The 13848-nt window shown below is 35.5% G+C and overlaps 1 protein-coding gene across 1 annotated transcript in view; it reads left to right on the forward strand.

The window, feature by feature from the left end:
- The first annotated feature begins 12981 nt into the window (after positions 1-12981).
- The window catches only part of LOC113312594 (zinc finger BED domain-containing protein DAYSLEEPER-like), a 2096-nt gene continuing 1229 nt past the window's right edge, over positions 12982-13848 (forward strand). The window contains exons 1-2 of the mRNA XM_026561337.1: positions 12982-13450; positions 13682-13822. Coding sequence (XP_026417122.1) covers positions 12982-13450; positions 13682-13822 — 610 coding nt within the window. The remainder of the gene's footprint in view (positions 13451-13681; positions 13823-13848) is intronic.

Raw genomic sequence — 13848 nt, forward strand, 5'->3', positions numbered from 1 at the left:
TGTTTGGTTGGGTAGGAATAGGGTTAGGTACTAGGGTGTTGAGCGGATATATCATAATTCGATGTACAGTGAGTTAAAGCGTTGGATCGACACATCTGGATCGAATCTATCGGCTGAGATGGCAATGCTTGCAGCGACCGTAGGATTGTGAGACACAATAAAACTGATGGCTCCAGATGGAGTTAGGTGTTGTAGTGTTATACAGGAGCTTCAGAGTTTGATGCACTGTGATGAAGCGACCGTTGGATGATGGAATGGATCCAATCTGACGGTTAAGAGGGGAAACGGGTTTGGGTATTGATTTTAGGCTTAGAAAATGGGTTTGGGTTTAGGAAATGTGTTTGGGCTTAAACAATCTTGAGTCCACTTCTTCTTTAAGAACAATTTCTTCCTTTGTGAGTCCATTTTCATCCTTCTGGTCTTGTGCACAACATTCTTCGCGGTTTCCTTGTGTAACTCCTCCCGGCTTTTCACCACTTTTCTGCTCTTTTCCGCTCCGCTATTCATCCAAACTTTATTTATTACCTAAAAATGCAAAATTAGATAATAAAAATATTTATTCTTGAAAACAAAAAAAATACAGAATATGGGATAAAATGTAGAATTAATGCACAAAAGATGAGTTAAATGCCAAGAAAAATATATAGAAATATGCACTTTTTAGGACTCATCAAATACCCCCAAACCTGAATTTTACTTGTCCTCAAGTAAAACAAAACTAAGGAAATCCTACCTATACCACTGTCGCTGGTCTCTCGAATGCATTTAGCATATGCACTAAGCCTTTTAAACCACTAAGTGTCCCTAGTGGACGAGTGAAGTCTCGTGAAGGTTTGCTTAGAACGTACCTACAAAGTTCTAGGACAAAATATAAGCTCATATTCCATCAAATGTGACATGTGCAAGACAGTTTAAGCTCACAGCAAAATGGAGATGTCAATCTAGCTATCAAAGGCACAATCCTAGCACTGATAACAACTAAAGACACGTGATAAGAGTGTAAAGTGTATCTACACATGTTTCTAGAATGACATGAAGTTATGACTACTAATCACCAAGAGATAGTTTTTAGGCTAAGAACCGAATTCTAAGCCAAGCTAGCTGTCCGGATTTGCGAGAATTGTGAATGTTCACCCAATGAGTTGGTGATATTTCAGTTTACCCGCGTTATACATCGATGGCTGCACCCTCCTTGCTTATTACAAGACTATTTACAACAAAAAGATGACTCTTTACATGACTCTTATTTACATTGATTACTCTCTTTTATTTTTGGAACAAGAGAGAACTATTGTCTTTAACATGACAAAACATGGAATAAATAAATACTTGATTTATTTATTTTTTTTATCTTTAATATTTTTTTTTGATTTTTCTGAATTTTTCTGATTTTTTTTTTTGAAGAAATAAATTTGATCTTTACAACATAATGACACTTTTGATACATGAACAAAAAGAAAAACATAATTACATGACTCTTAGCAAGAGGTGGCCCTTATCGAATGCATCCGGTCAAATTCTATGGTTGCTTTTCTTAACGTATCCTCCAACTTCTATCCCAGCCAACCAAAGAACAAGCTAGTCAAGTCTCATTCAGTATTCCAAAGTGATTGGCAATCTAACTTCCTATCAAACACCTTGAAGATCGAGGCTATACATGTATTGGTAGATCGTGCGTGTGCAAGTTTCTTATCACTATGTGAATTGTGCTAGAATCAGGGTGCCTAAATATCTAGACTAAGAATCCTTATGTTTACATACATGCACAAAAGTCAACATTTCAAGGTAAATGAGCTCCATTTTTATGATTTTTTTATTTTTCAATTTTTTTATTTTTATTTTTATTTATTTTTTCAAAATGGAAGTTGTTCTATTTTTCGATTATAACATGTGATCGTGGTATCTACTCTATACCCCCAAACTTAAACTAAACATTGTCCTCAATGTTTCAAAATATGAACAAAATTATAATACAACATGTGAAGAGGATCATGTTGAGTAGAGAAAAAGGAAAGAGAATACCCGATTTCGGCGAAAGCAAGATTAGAACTCCGTTATTCAAGGCAAGAATCCAACATATGTCAGCCGAGATCATATTGGATTAGCAAAATATATACAAAAAGAACAAAAGGATTTTTAAAATTTTTATCTACTGGAGTACTACTCTTCTAAGCTCATTGTAGCTTTTACAAGAATGTTGTTGGTGAATCACAAAGAAGAAAGTTCAAGAACGAGCAGTAGTATGCATTACTACGGGATTCTTGAAAGTTCACAATCATATTATGTGAACTGTAGTGCATGGTCGTTAATGACTTTGTATGTTCTTCTTTGTTAAGAAAATCTTTTTATACGCCTTTGGTAGCTATTCTCGGTGTAAATCCGGGCAAAAAAGATTGATTCTACCCTCTAAGGACAAATCATCTTATATGTGCATTACGAGTTTGTCCTGATGCGTAGGAAACTTCTTATCAAAATTTATTCTTTTTTTGAAGGATTACTAGAGTTTGGAATAGCCATTATTGTGATTACACATAGCTATGTCCAACATTTTTATCTTCATGTTTTTAGATTTATTGGTTTAAATTCTAAAATTGTTTGGAAGATGATTTTTGCAGTATTAATCTTTATGGTTTTATATGTTGCAATATTGTTATGGGATATGTGTGTTTGCGTCCGTGAACTATGATTGTCCCATACCTTGTCAAAAGTAAAGTCTTTCGTATGTCGATATGCATGTATTGATAAAAGAATGAATAGACTTTTGACAAATACAAAAGTTAAGCCTATTATGTCAATTATTGATGGAAGATAGGTTAAAATCTTTTGTTTGAAAGGATTATGTGTATTGAATGTCGTTATGCGAATAGTGATGGAAAATAGAATGAATCCTTGTGTATTCCGCAGTATTGATCTTCCCTGATCCATATTTTATGTATTACTGTGAGGCTTCGTAAACTGTCTTATGTTGAGCACTAAACGGCCAAGTTGATTATTTTTATGATTAGCTTAGTTGTTGTTCCGCGAGATACTTTATATCGAGCATATTCAACTAAATTAATCATCTTATTTGATTATCTAGTTGTTGCTCCATAAGTTTTCTTATGGCGAGCATGACCAATTAAATTGATTACTTTTGTGATTAGTTTGGTTGTGTATTTCGATTAGATTAACTATGGGTTCTCTTGTGATAAATCTAATTGTATATTTTTGAGTCTCCATAAGTTCACTTATGTTGAGCATTTTCCGATTGAATTAATCATGGGTTCTCTTGTGATTAATTTAATTGAGTATTTTGGATTCAAATTCATACTTGTATGTGATTTGTTATGTCCAAAGAAATCCTTATTTTCTTTCGAATTTAAGGTCGCTCTTGTTGTTCTTTCGGGAATGACATTTTATGGGGGAGAGTTCTTAATTGAACTTGTGCTTAATTGCCAAATCTTTGTGGGGAGTGCGGCTGTGGAATATTATAGGGGTTATCTTGTATCTTTATAAACTCCTTGATGAATGCATTTAGCTTCGGCTATATGATTGCATCTAAATAAGATGATATGTGTTTATTTCTTTTGGTCATGAAATGTCTCTTTCGGAAATTTCATTAGGATCCCGTTCTTGTACCTTTGCCAATTTTATTGACAAAAGGGGGGAGAATTAATATGAGTTCACACTACAAATGCATATGGTTTTCGGATCATTATGTAAGGGGGAGTGGTTTCCATGTGAGATGGAGTATTGACTAAGGAGGAGTGGTACATATCACCATAGTATTGTTGTTGAAGTTGTGATACAATTGAACTTTGACGTTGTGTAATGATACTATGACACTGTATAGCAATGATGGAGAACTCTTGTTTTCTCGTTATTATAGCTACAGATTCTCAACAACGATGATGCTGAACTTAAAACCTTTGGGATCATTGAAGTACTTGGAAGTGACGAATATTTCAAGTAATGTTGAAGATTAGACATGTGGAATAGGAACTACAAAATTTAATTTATTTATTTTTTGTATTCCATATGTATAGATAGTTTTGTCATTAAAATTGAAAAATGGAGAGATTGTTAGAGCATTGCTCGGTCGAACTCGCATGCGTTGCTATCTCAAGCATGTTTGTCAATGTTAGTGATCAAAACTATAAGTATTGATTTCTAGTCTACTATAGCAAAATTCTCGGACTAGGATTTAAAGTGTAGTTGAGCTCAAGAACTCCATGGCAATCATCATATAAGACGAAGGACTACTCAAGGAACCGGTGTATCTTCATCGACTAAAAGGTATGTGGAGACTTGAACTTATCTATCACTCAAAAGTCTATTTATCTCCTATCTTGAGACAAGAGTCGTTTTGCTATATCGACTTAGATTATACAAATTTGCCATTTCGAGTTGAGTTTATCTCGCCTATCTATTTCTCGAAAAAATATGTTGGTAAGCTTTCACTTTAGCCAAGTTCATCTTTACTTAGTGACGAAAGTCATGACAAGTTTCAATCACTTTGAAAATTGCTTACTTTGAGGAAAAATAGTTTGTGAATAACAATTATAGAATATCAACGTCCTCTAAGAATGTTTCGATGATTGAAATGAGAGTTTAGATAATATAACCATTGGAGGATATAAGCATTGTTGTGGAAATACATATATGTATAAGTCCTTATTCCTTGAACCGAAGTTTGCGAACTTTGTTGATCAAGAGAACCGGAATGGTGGCGTGATCCAAGTCCGCGAACTGGCGTAAGTTCTCGACCCGAGAAATTCTGCTGGAGTATGTGAACTCCGTACGAGAACTTAATTCCGCGAACCCAGTCCGCGAACTTGAGTAGGTTATATCTAAAAACGATGTTTGTGAACTTATTCTTATATAAACTAAGGAATGCAAATTGAAAACCGTGGCTATATAGTTCATGAACCGATTCGAGTGAATCAAATTGTTTTTGCTTCAATTGTGTCTTGTGTAGTTACATAAGATTTTTTTGCAATTGAAAAACTCTCTAACTAGTTCATTTGAGTCACTTGAACTAGTTACGGTGAAGAAGAATATGGTTGATATGAAAGTGATCATATGGCTAACCATTTGGTTGACTATTGTTGAACCAACAAATGTACAAGTTTGGGTACGGTTACACAAGCCTAGAAACGTGCATTTCATTTGTGTGTAACAAGCTAGTTTTCGATCTAACGTTGAAAGATATTAACTTGAATCTAATCAGGTTTTCATCTAACGGTGAATATTGAATGCTTTGTTACCAAGCTAACATTGATTGCAAACCCTGATTTGAAAGACTATATAAGGGAAAAAGCTATCAACTGGGAAACCTAATCCCCACACCTTCTGTGTTATATTAGTTGCGCTAAGCTAGAGTCGATTCTCCTTTAACCTTTGATTTCTTCTTCTAAACCAGGTTAACGACTTAAAGACTTCATTGGGATTGTGAAACCAGACCGATACTACTTTCTTGTATTGTGTGATCTGATCTTGTTGTTTCTATCGTACGAGTACAATTGTAATAATTGGCTTGAGATTGATATCTCCGATAGGCAAGATATAAAAGAAATCACAAACACTTCGTCTCATCGTTTGTGATTCCGCAATATCTTTTTTCACTGCGTCGATTAAGATTATTGTGAGGTGATTGATAATACTAGGATGTTCTTCGGGAATATAAGTCCGGTTTATCAATTGGTTCATGTTCACCTTGATTTATCAAAAGACGAAACAAAACTCGTAGGTATATTCGTGGGAGATGGATTTATCTATTACCGTAGACTTTTCTGTGTGATACAGATTTGTTTATTAAATTCTTCGACTTTAGGTCATAGCAACTCTTAGTTGTGGGTGAGATCAACTAAGGGAATCAAGTGCGTAGTATCCTGCTGGGATCAGAGACGTAAGGAGCGCAACTGTACCTTGGATCAGTGTGAGATTGATTGGGGTTCAACTACAGTCCAGACCGAAGTTAATTTGGAGTAAGCTAGTGTCTGTAGCGGCTTAATACAGTGTGTGTTCAAACTGGACTAGGTCCCGGGGGTTTTCTGCATTTGCGGTTTCCTCGTTAACAAAATTTTGGTATCTGTGTTATTTCTTTTCCGCATTATATTTTTTTATATAATTGAAATATCACAGGTTGTGCGTTGATCAATCAATTAGAATATCCGACCTTTTGGTTGTTGACTTAGATTGATTGACACTTGGATATTGGTATTTGGTACCATCCAAGTTATCTCTCTAGTATTTGATAAAGACTCGCATATTTCTATTGCTTGAGTATATATCAAATCAAGAGATTGATATATAAACTCTTTGATATACTTTTTATCTAGATTGAGTCTGACTGTCTAGTTGATTCTCTATAAAGTATATTGGAGTTTGTCCATACAGATTGCTAAGCGAAATATTGGGTGTGGTTGTTGTACCCCCGCTTTTTCAAAGTCTTTAAGTCGTTAACCTACAAGGTTTCATGAAAAACCTAAGGTTAAAGGAGGACCGACTCTATCTTATACAACTAGTATCACACAGGAGGTGTGGGGATTAGGTTTCTCAGTTGCTAGATTTCTCCTTTATATAAATTCAAATAAGGGTTTGCAATCTAAGTTACCTTAGTAACAAAGCATTCAATATTCACCGTTAGATGAAAACCTGATTAGATTCAAGCTAATATCTTTCAACCGTTAGATCGAACTTAGCTTGTTATGCACAAATGAAATGTACCTTCATTTAGGTTCGAGTAACCGCACCTAAACGTGTACACTTAGTCGGTTCAACAATAGTTAACCAATGGTCAGCCATATGAGTACTTTCATATCAACCTTATTCATCTTTACCATAACTAGTTCAAATGACTCAAATAAAACTAGTTAGAGAGTTGTTCAATTGCTTAGATCTCATAAAAGTATACAAGACATAATCGAAGCAAAATCGATTCTGATTCACTCGAATCAATTCATGAACATTATAGCCAAGGTTTGCAAAGATTGCATTCCTTATTATATAAATGTTTTAGTTCATGAACAAACCGATTTTAGAAAGTAACATGCTTAAGTATGCAAACCGGTACGCATACTTAAGTAGCCGGATTGAGTTTGTTTTTTACTTCCAAACTCCAGCAGAAATTCATGGACGTGAAATTTATTCCACCAGTATGCGTACGGGTACGCATACTTACCCGGATTTCCAACAACCGCTAGTACGCGTAAGAGTACGCATACTTTAGGTTCCCGGTTTTGGACTTTTACACAAATGTGAGAACACACTATGTTTATATACAAACATGGTTACTTGTTCTAAACTCTCATTTCAATCATTGAAACTTTCTTAGAGGATGTTAAAATTGTTGTTATCCACAAGTACTATTAGCATCAAAGCGATTTTCAAGTTATTGAAATAATCAATATGACTTTCGTCACGAGTAAATATGAACTTGGATAAAGTAAAATCTTACCAACACATATTTTGGGAAATAGATAAGCGAGATAAACTCGGCTCAAAATAGCAAATGTGTATAATTGAAGCCTATATATAGCAATACGACTTTTGTCTCAAATATGAGATACAATAGATAGAATTTTGAGTGATAGATAAGTCCAATTTTCCACATACCTTTTTGTTGATGAAGTTCTACAAGTTCCCTTGAGTAGTTCTTCGTCTTCATTCGATGAACGCCATGGAGTCTAAAGCTCAACTACACTTACTATCCTAATCCGAGACTTAGCTATAAGAAGACTAGAAATCAAGACTTATAGTTTTGGCAACTGACCGGTTGTCAGCCGAGCAAATATAATTTCACATTCTCACTCAACTAGATATAAATATAGTACGTGATAAGAAAGAGTTCGTTCCCACATAGAGGTTTAGGTTGTCAAAATGCTATGGTTTCTTATAAGTAACAAGGGGGATTTTCTGATTTTTATAAAGTAAACTAAAATAAAATAAAATAAAAACAAAACAATGAAAAGTAAACACGCAAATCAAGGGTGTGAAAGTATTGGTCAAGGATTTCGTTTTCATTCACTAACACGTTCTTGTCTTAATAACTAGAATTGATATTTAATCTCTCATTATCAAAAGCCCTAAGATACCTAGTCTAAAGAATATCCCGCAATTTCCTTTTATCATCACACATACATGTAAAACGCTTCAAGTACCTAACGCCTTGCGCTAATCAAGTTCAATTCCCATGGAGCATTAAGATTCATGAAATTAGGCTAATCAATGCAATTGAAATACATTGCGCAAACAATTCGAACAAAGGTCATGGTTCTCATATGATTACAAGGATATATCACTATAACCTACAATCATATTTATACTACTCGTGTTCAAGGATTATCGCTCGATGATTAATCCTAAACTAGCTTTAGATATGGATATGAGTTCTACCAATTTGCGACTTGACAAAAAAAATACTCAAATCATGTTATAATACATCAATCATATAACTATATTTCCAGAGAATCATGAACGATAATTATGAGACAAAACTAATATATTGAACCCAAAATCATGTTATGTGAAATCAACTTAATCCATAAACCAATAATAAGATTAACTAGTCATGTTAATGGAGTTCATAACAAAAATAAAAAGAAGGGTTTCCATGTCTAAACCCTATAACAAAAGTAGTAGAAAACATAATATCCAGGTTTAGAGAAAGACTTTTCTATCTATATGCTTCTCCCATTCCAAAAGGATACTCTTTCCAAATTTAGGTCAAGTCTTCTCAAAACCCATCTCCAATTGGTCCACCAATCCCATGAGAGAAATCCACACAAAATTCTGTAATTTTGGCCGCCTCAAGATTTCTCGAGATCACCGGAATTCGACCGGAAAAGTCGCCGCCGATCACCTGAGATTCTTCACCGCCGAAGGAATATTTTGTCACCGTTCTGTTAAAGTTAAAGGTCTTTCTGGTAAGACCGTCAGTCAACGGGTCAAGGCAAAGAGTGAGTTAGCCACTGAGTCAGCATCTTACTCGGCTAACTGGTCTTACTCAGCTGAGTTGGCTCGGTCATCGGCCGGTATGAGTTGACTCGCCGACATTAAAATCCGACTGAGTTTCGTTTAAATTCAGGGCATATCTCAGGCAAATTTCAGGTCGTTCTTCTCCTGTGACAATCCTAACATTCATCTGGTTTCAACATCATTCATTAATTTCAGGCTTCAGCTGCAGTACTGGCATAGATAACCCAGTCTTTATACCTCCATCAGATTCAATTACACAAACCCATTTTCTCCTCTCGATCACAGAAACTCACAATTCTTCCAACAACAAACTGGTTCTCAAACCACAGACCCATCTCCTTCATTTCCTGTAATTATTCTTAATTTCAAAATCTTGTAAATCATTCAAATCATAATCACCCACCAGATCCCAAAACACCACCAACTGATTCCAGCTCTTTTTCTTCGATTTAATCACCAACCCATCAACTCAGCAACAACATCTCTCTGCCATTAACCCATCTAATGTCTCGAATTCATCTCAAGAACATCATCTTTACAGATCGAACCCATCTTCTCATATTTCAAACTGCTCCATCTCGATTCAACAGCAGTATCACACAAATCTAAGCCCATCAATTCTCCTTGTTTGTTCATCAATCGACAGATCCATAGCAGCAGGAACGAGCTCTTCTCAGATTCAAATCAAAACCCTTCTTCTCAAATCTTCTTCTCTCGGCTTTCTGCAACTCAACCTAGCCTCATACCCATTAAATCTTTCTTCTCGGACAATTGTAGAAACGAAATTCCACCATCTTATTTTCTGCTTAAAACTTGACGAGAACCCACTTTAATTCTCGATCTGATTCTTCTCTGGATTCAGATAAACTGAAATATTATGAATGAGAGAGAAGTCATCTCTCATGTAGGTTTATGAGATGGTTGGATTTGATACACCCCAGCGATAAGATCCACCAACATACTGGGTGCCCTGAGTAACTTCATGGGTGCCTTTAACATCTCCTCTTTTAAAATAAAACTGGATACCCCTTAACCGCAGCTGGACTCCTAACAGTACCTGCTCATACAATGAACGATTTCCCTTTCTACTTCGTAATAAGCCAATTTCTTCTTCTTTTGCTCCATATGACTCCAAAACGCCTAAAAGCTCAAAACTAACGTAAAATACATAATTCAAACGAAAAATAGCAAAGAAAACATAATCAATAGATAATAAATCTAGGTGTTTATGACACCTATCAGATTCCCCCACACTTAGACTTTGCTAGTTCTCGAGCAAATCAAACAAAATAATTCTAAAAGATACATACAACTCCGTGTCGCCGAGTATACGGTTATTCTTAGCATGAATAACAGGCCTTTGAACCCCTGGTGTCCCTAGTGGACGAGTTATAGTCTCGTGAAGGTTTACGAGAGGTGTACCTACAAAACCTTTTCTTCCAAAATCCAGCTACTTGTGACAATTTAGTGACACTAATCATTTTTTTATTCGATGGCATACAGTCAATGATTACAGGAGGAAGTACCCACTTTCAAATCTAATTCATAAATTAATAATAACGCTTTATCAAAAAGTTAACACAACCACAATACTCGGAATCAAATCAACCAAAATCACATGAAAAGATTAAGAAGATGGATATAGAAAGTAGATGGTGGCGGACTGTTGACTAAGGTGAACGGTGTTTCCTATATCTGTCTGAAGGTCACTGCCAAAACAAACCTAAAAATTCTATTAGATTGAGCTACTGGTCTGAATTCTAATATCAACACAGCTGGCATATACAAGGGAACCAGCGGTCGACAAACTTAATTCTAGATCAATTCACCGGCATATACAAGGGAACCAGCGATCGATTTTATTCAACACAATAATAATATTTTTTTTTCTTTTCTTTTTTTCTCAATTTTTTTTTGTATTGACATCATGATTGGATCTTGTGGATCCAAGCGCATGTTTCTTGTCGGCAGATACATGATAGTTCCCTTGGATCCTGCACTCCACGCTTGCTTAGGCGACGGAGACAGGGAGAACACACACATATTGCTTTATCCAAGTGTCAAATTTATTCATTTTGGTCAATTGGTCAGTCTTTTTTCTTTTCTTCTTTTTTGTAGTAACTCAATCACTCTATTTCATCCTAGCAGTTATAACAATTCGATGTTCGTTCCCCACCAATTCACTTAGAGAAACAATAGATAAATATGGAAAAATAAAAAAAGAACGTGATATGGTGACGACTCCGAGATATGGTGACAACTAACATATTATTTATTTTTATATTTTGTTCGTTTTCACATGAATAGGCTCTACTAATGGGTTCCTCAACTCCTACAACCACGATGTTTCCATCAGTGTAAGGCACAAGTTGCTAGACTTAGGAGTTTATTATTATTTTTTTTTTATTTTTTTTTAAACACAAGGGAAAACTAACAAAGCTAAACACTCTATCTGAGAATACTCCCCCGCACTTAAACTTTACATTGTCCTCAATGTAAATTGAATCGTCCAAAGAAAGTCAAGGTGGGAAATCTTATAACATGATATATATACACAATAATAAAATAAAATGCATAATAAAAACTGATACTCCAACTCATAGCTATTTCTGAACAATAGAGGATAAACACTAAACAAGCTATTTAGTTGGCATCTAATCTCAACTCAGCCAATATATATACCTCATCGTCAAGAAAAAAATCCATCTACTTAGAAAGGCTAGTGTTTAGAGCTGGCAAACAAGCCCAAAACCCGCGGGTTCACCCGGCCCGGCCCGTAAAAACCCTAACCCGGCTCGGCTGGTTTCTAAACAAGCCGGGTTAGGGTTGGTAAATTGCAGGCCCGTGCACAAACGGGTTAACCCGGCCCGTCCCGCCAAAACCGCGGGTTCAGAATCAACCCGCCCTGGGTAACTAGCTATACACGTGGCCTCGCCCCTCCATACGTGTTCTAACTTCTCTACGCGTGGTATAAGAAAAAGAAAAACCTAGATAATTCCCTTTCGTTCGTTTCTCTAATTCTCTGAGAAGTGAACTCTGAAGAACTGTGAATCTCTAATTCTCAGAGTCTGAAGAACTCTGTCACTTCTCAATGTTCTCATCTTCTTCTTCTTAGCAACCTAAATCAATCGTGATTCGTGAGTCCGTGACTCTTGAGATTAAACATAAATCAATCGGATTCAGTTCATGTTAGCCTACAAGCGGAATTTGTTCTTTTGATTTGTGGATAACAAAAGAATCTCAATCATCAAAACTCAAAAGGTATTATTACTTTAATTTGCAGTCTATTTTCTTTTTGGATTGTTAATATAAAAACTTTTCTGATTTTGTGGTCTTATTAATCTAACTATTTGCAGTCAGTCTACCTTTGTGGTCTTATTAATCTGATTTTGAGTTTTTGACTATATGTATATCAGTATATGATTCTAGTTCTCAGTGATTTCGATTTTTGAATGTGTGATGGTTTGTGTTAGTATAGATTCTATAGAATCATAGATGGATCTTATTGAAATATTGAATACTGATTAAGTACTGTTGTTGAACTTTTTTTTAATGATTTTCTATGAATTGTGTGTGTTGGATTTGATTGATCATTATTTTTTCCCTAATTCTAGAAGGATACTTATTTGAATAGGTTCAATTATACACTACAGAAGAGCATTGTTTGATTGAAATGGAAGTAAAACCCATATGGGAATTTTGATAATTGGGTCCAGGGGGTTTCTAGGATCCCGCAGGGAAATTGGGTTTTGGATTTATGTGTCTATGTTTGATTAGCTTAAGGAGAAGCTGACAAAGTTTCAGGGAGAATTCACCTGATTGAGAATCTAAGGATATGGGTAGTGACTACTAGTTAGGTTATGCTTAATGATTTGTATTTTGTACAAATTATCTGTACTTGGCTAAATCATCTCACTTCTTAGTTCACTTTTGAGATAGGTTTCTTTATTCATCTATCGGAGTACTCTTGTTGTTTGATTGTTTAGAACTCTGACCTATTCTTTGTGGCTCCATTATTCTAGGATGTCAAGTGTACAAGAACAGTATAACGATGTTATGAGTAGTGAGGATGACGATGTTGAAATGGTAGATTCTGAGAATGTCTCTGCAACTGTTGGTTGTGCACCTACAGCTATTTCAATTGGAAAGAAAGGAAACAATTCAAAGAAATCTCGACTTAGATCTGATGTTTGGGACTTTTTTGACCGCGTTAAAGAGAAAGATGGAACAAAGAAGGGAGTGTGTAAGGCTTGTAAATTTGGATATAAATATGAAAGCAGCAAAGGCGGAACCTCATCTATGAGAAGGCATGTGTGTCCTCAGCGTCAGTCTAAGGACATAGGGCAGATGATGTTATCTGCAAAGAACGGCCAGCTGTCTACCCGCGTACGCAAATTTGATCAAATGAAGTTCCGGGATCTTCTTTCAACATTACTCATTGCAAGAAACGTCCCATTTTCGTTGGTGGAATGGAAAGAATTTAGGGATATATGTGCTTATCTAAATGAGGATGCTAAACCAATATCAAGGAATACTGGGAAAGCTGATGTTATCAAAAGACATAAAACACGAAAAGAAGGTATTCGAAACATGTTGAAACTTGCTCCAGGTATGTTGCAGTCCAGAATTTCAAATTTCGGTGACATGTTTTGTTTCTTACTTTTGTATGTATGAGTGATTGATTATCATAATATTTGCTGATGTATTTGACTTATCCTTGCAGGTAGGATGTGTCTAACATCTGACATGTGGACTTCTGTTACGACTACAGGGTATATAAGCTTAACTGTGCACTATCTTGATCAAAATTGGGAGTTAAAGAAGTATCTTCTGAATTTTTGTGAACTTCCACCACCTCATACAGGTTAAGCACTTAATTCATGACATCTT

This window comes from Papaver somniferum, chromosome 9 (genome assembly GCF_003573695.1).
Source record: "Papaver somniferum cultivar HN1 chromosome 9, ASM357369v1, whole genome shotgun sequence".
Taxonomy (NCBI): domain Eukaryota; kingdom Viridiplantae; phylum Streptophyta; class Magnoliopsida; order Ranunculales; family Papaveraceae; genus Papaver; species Papaver somniferum.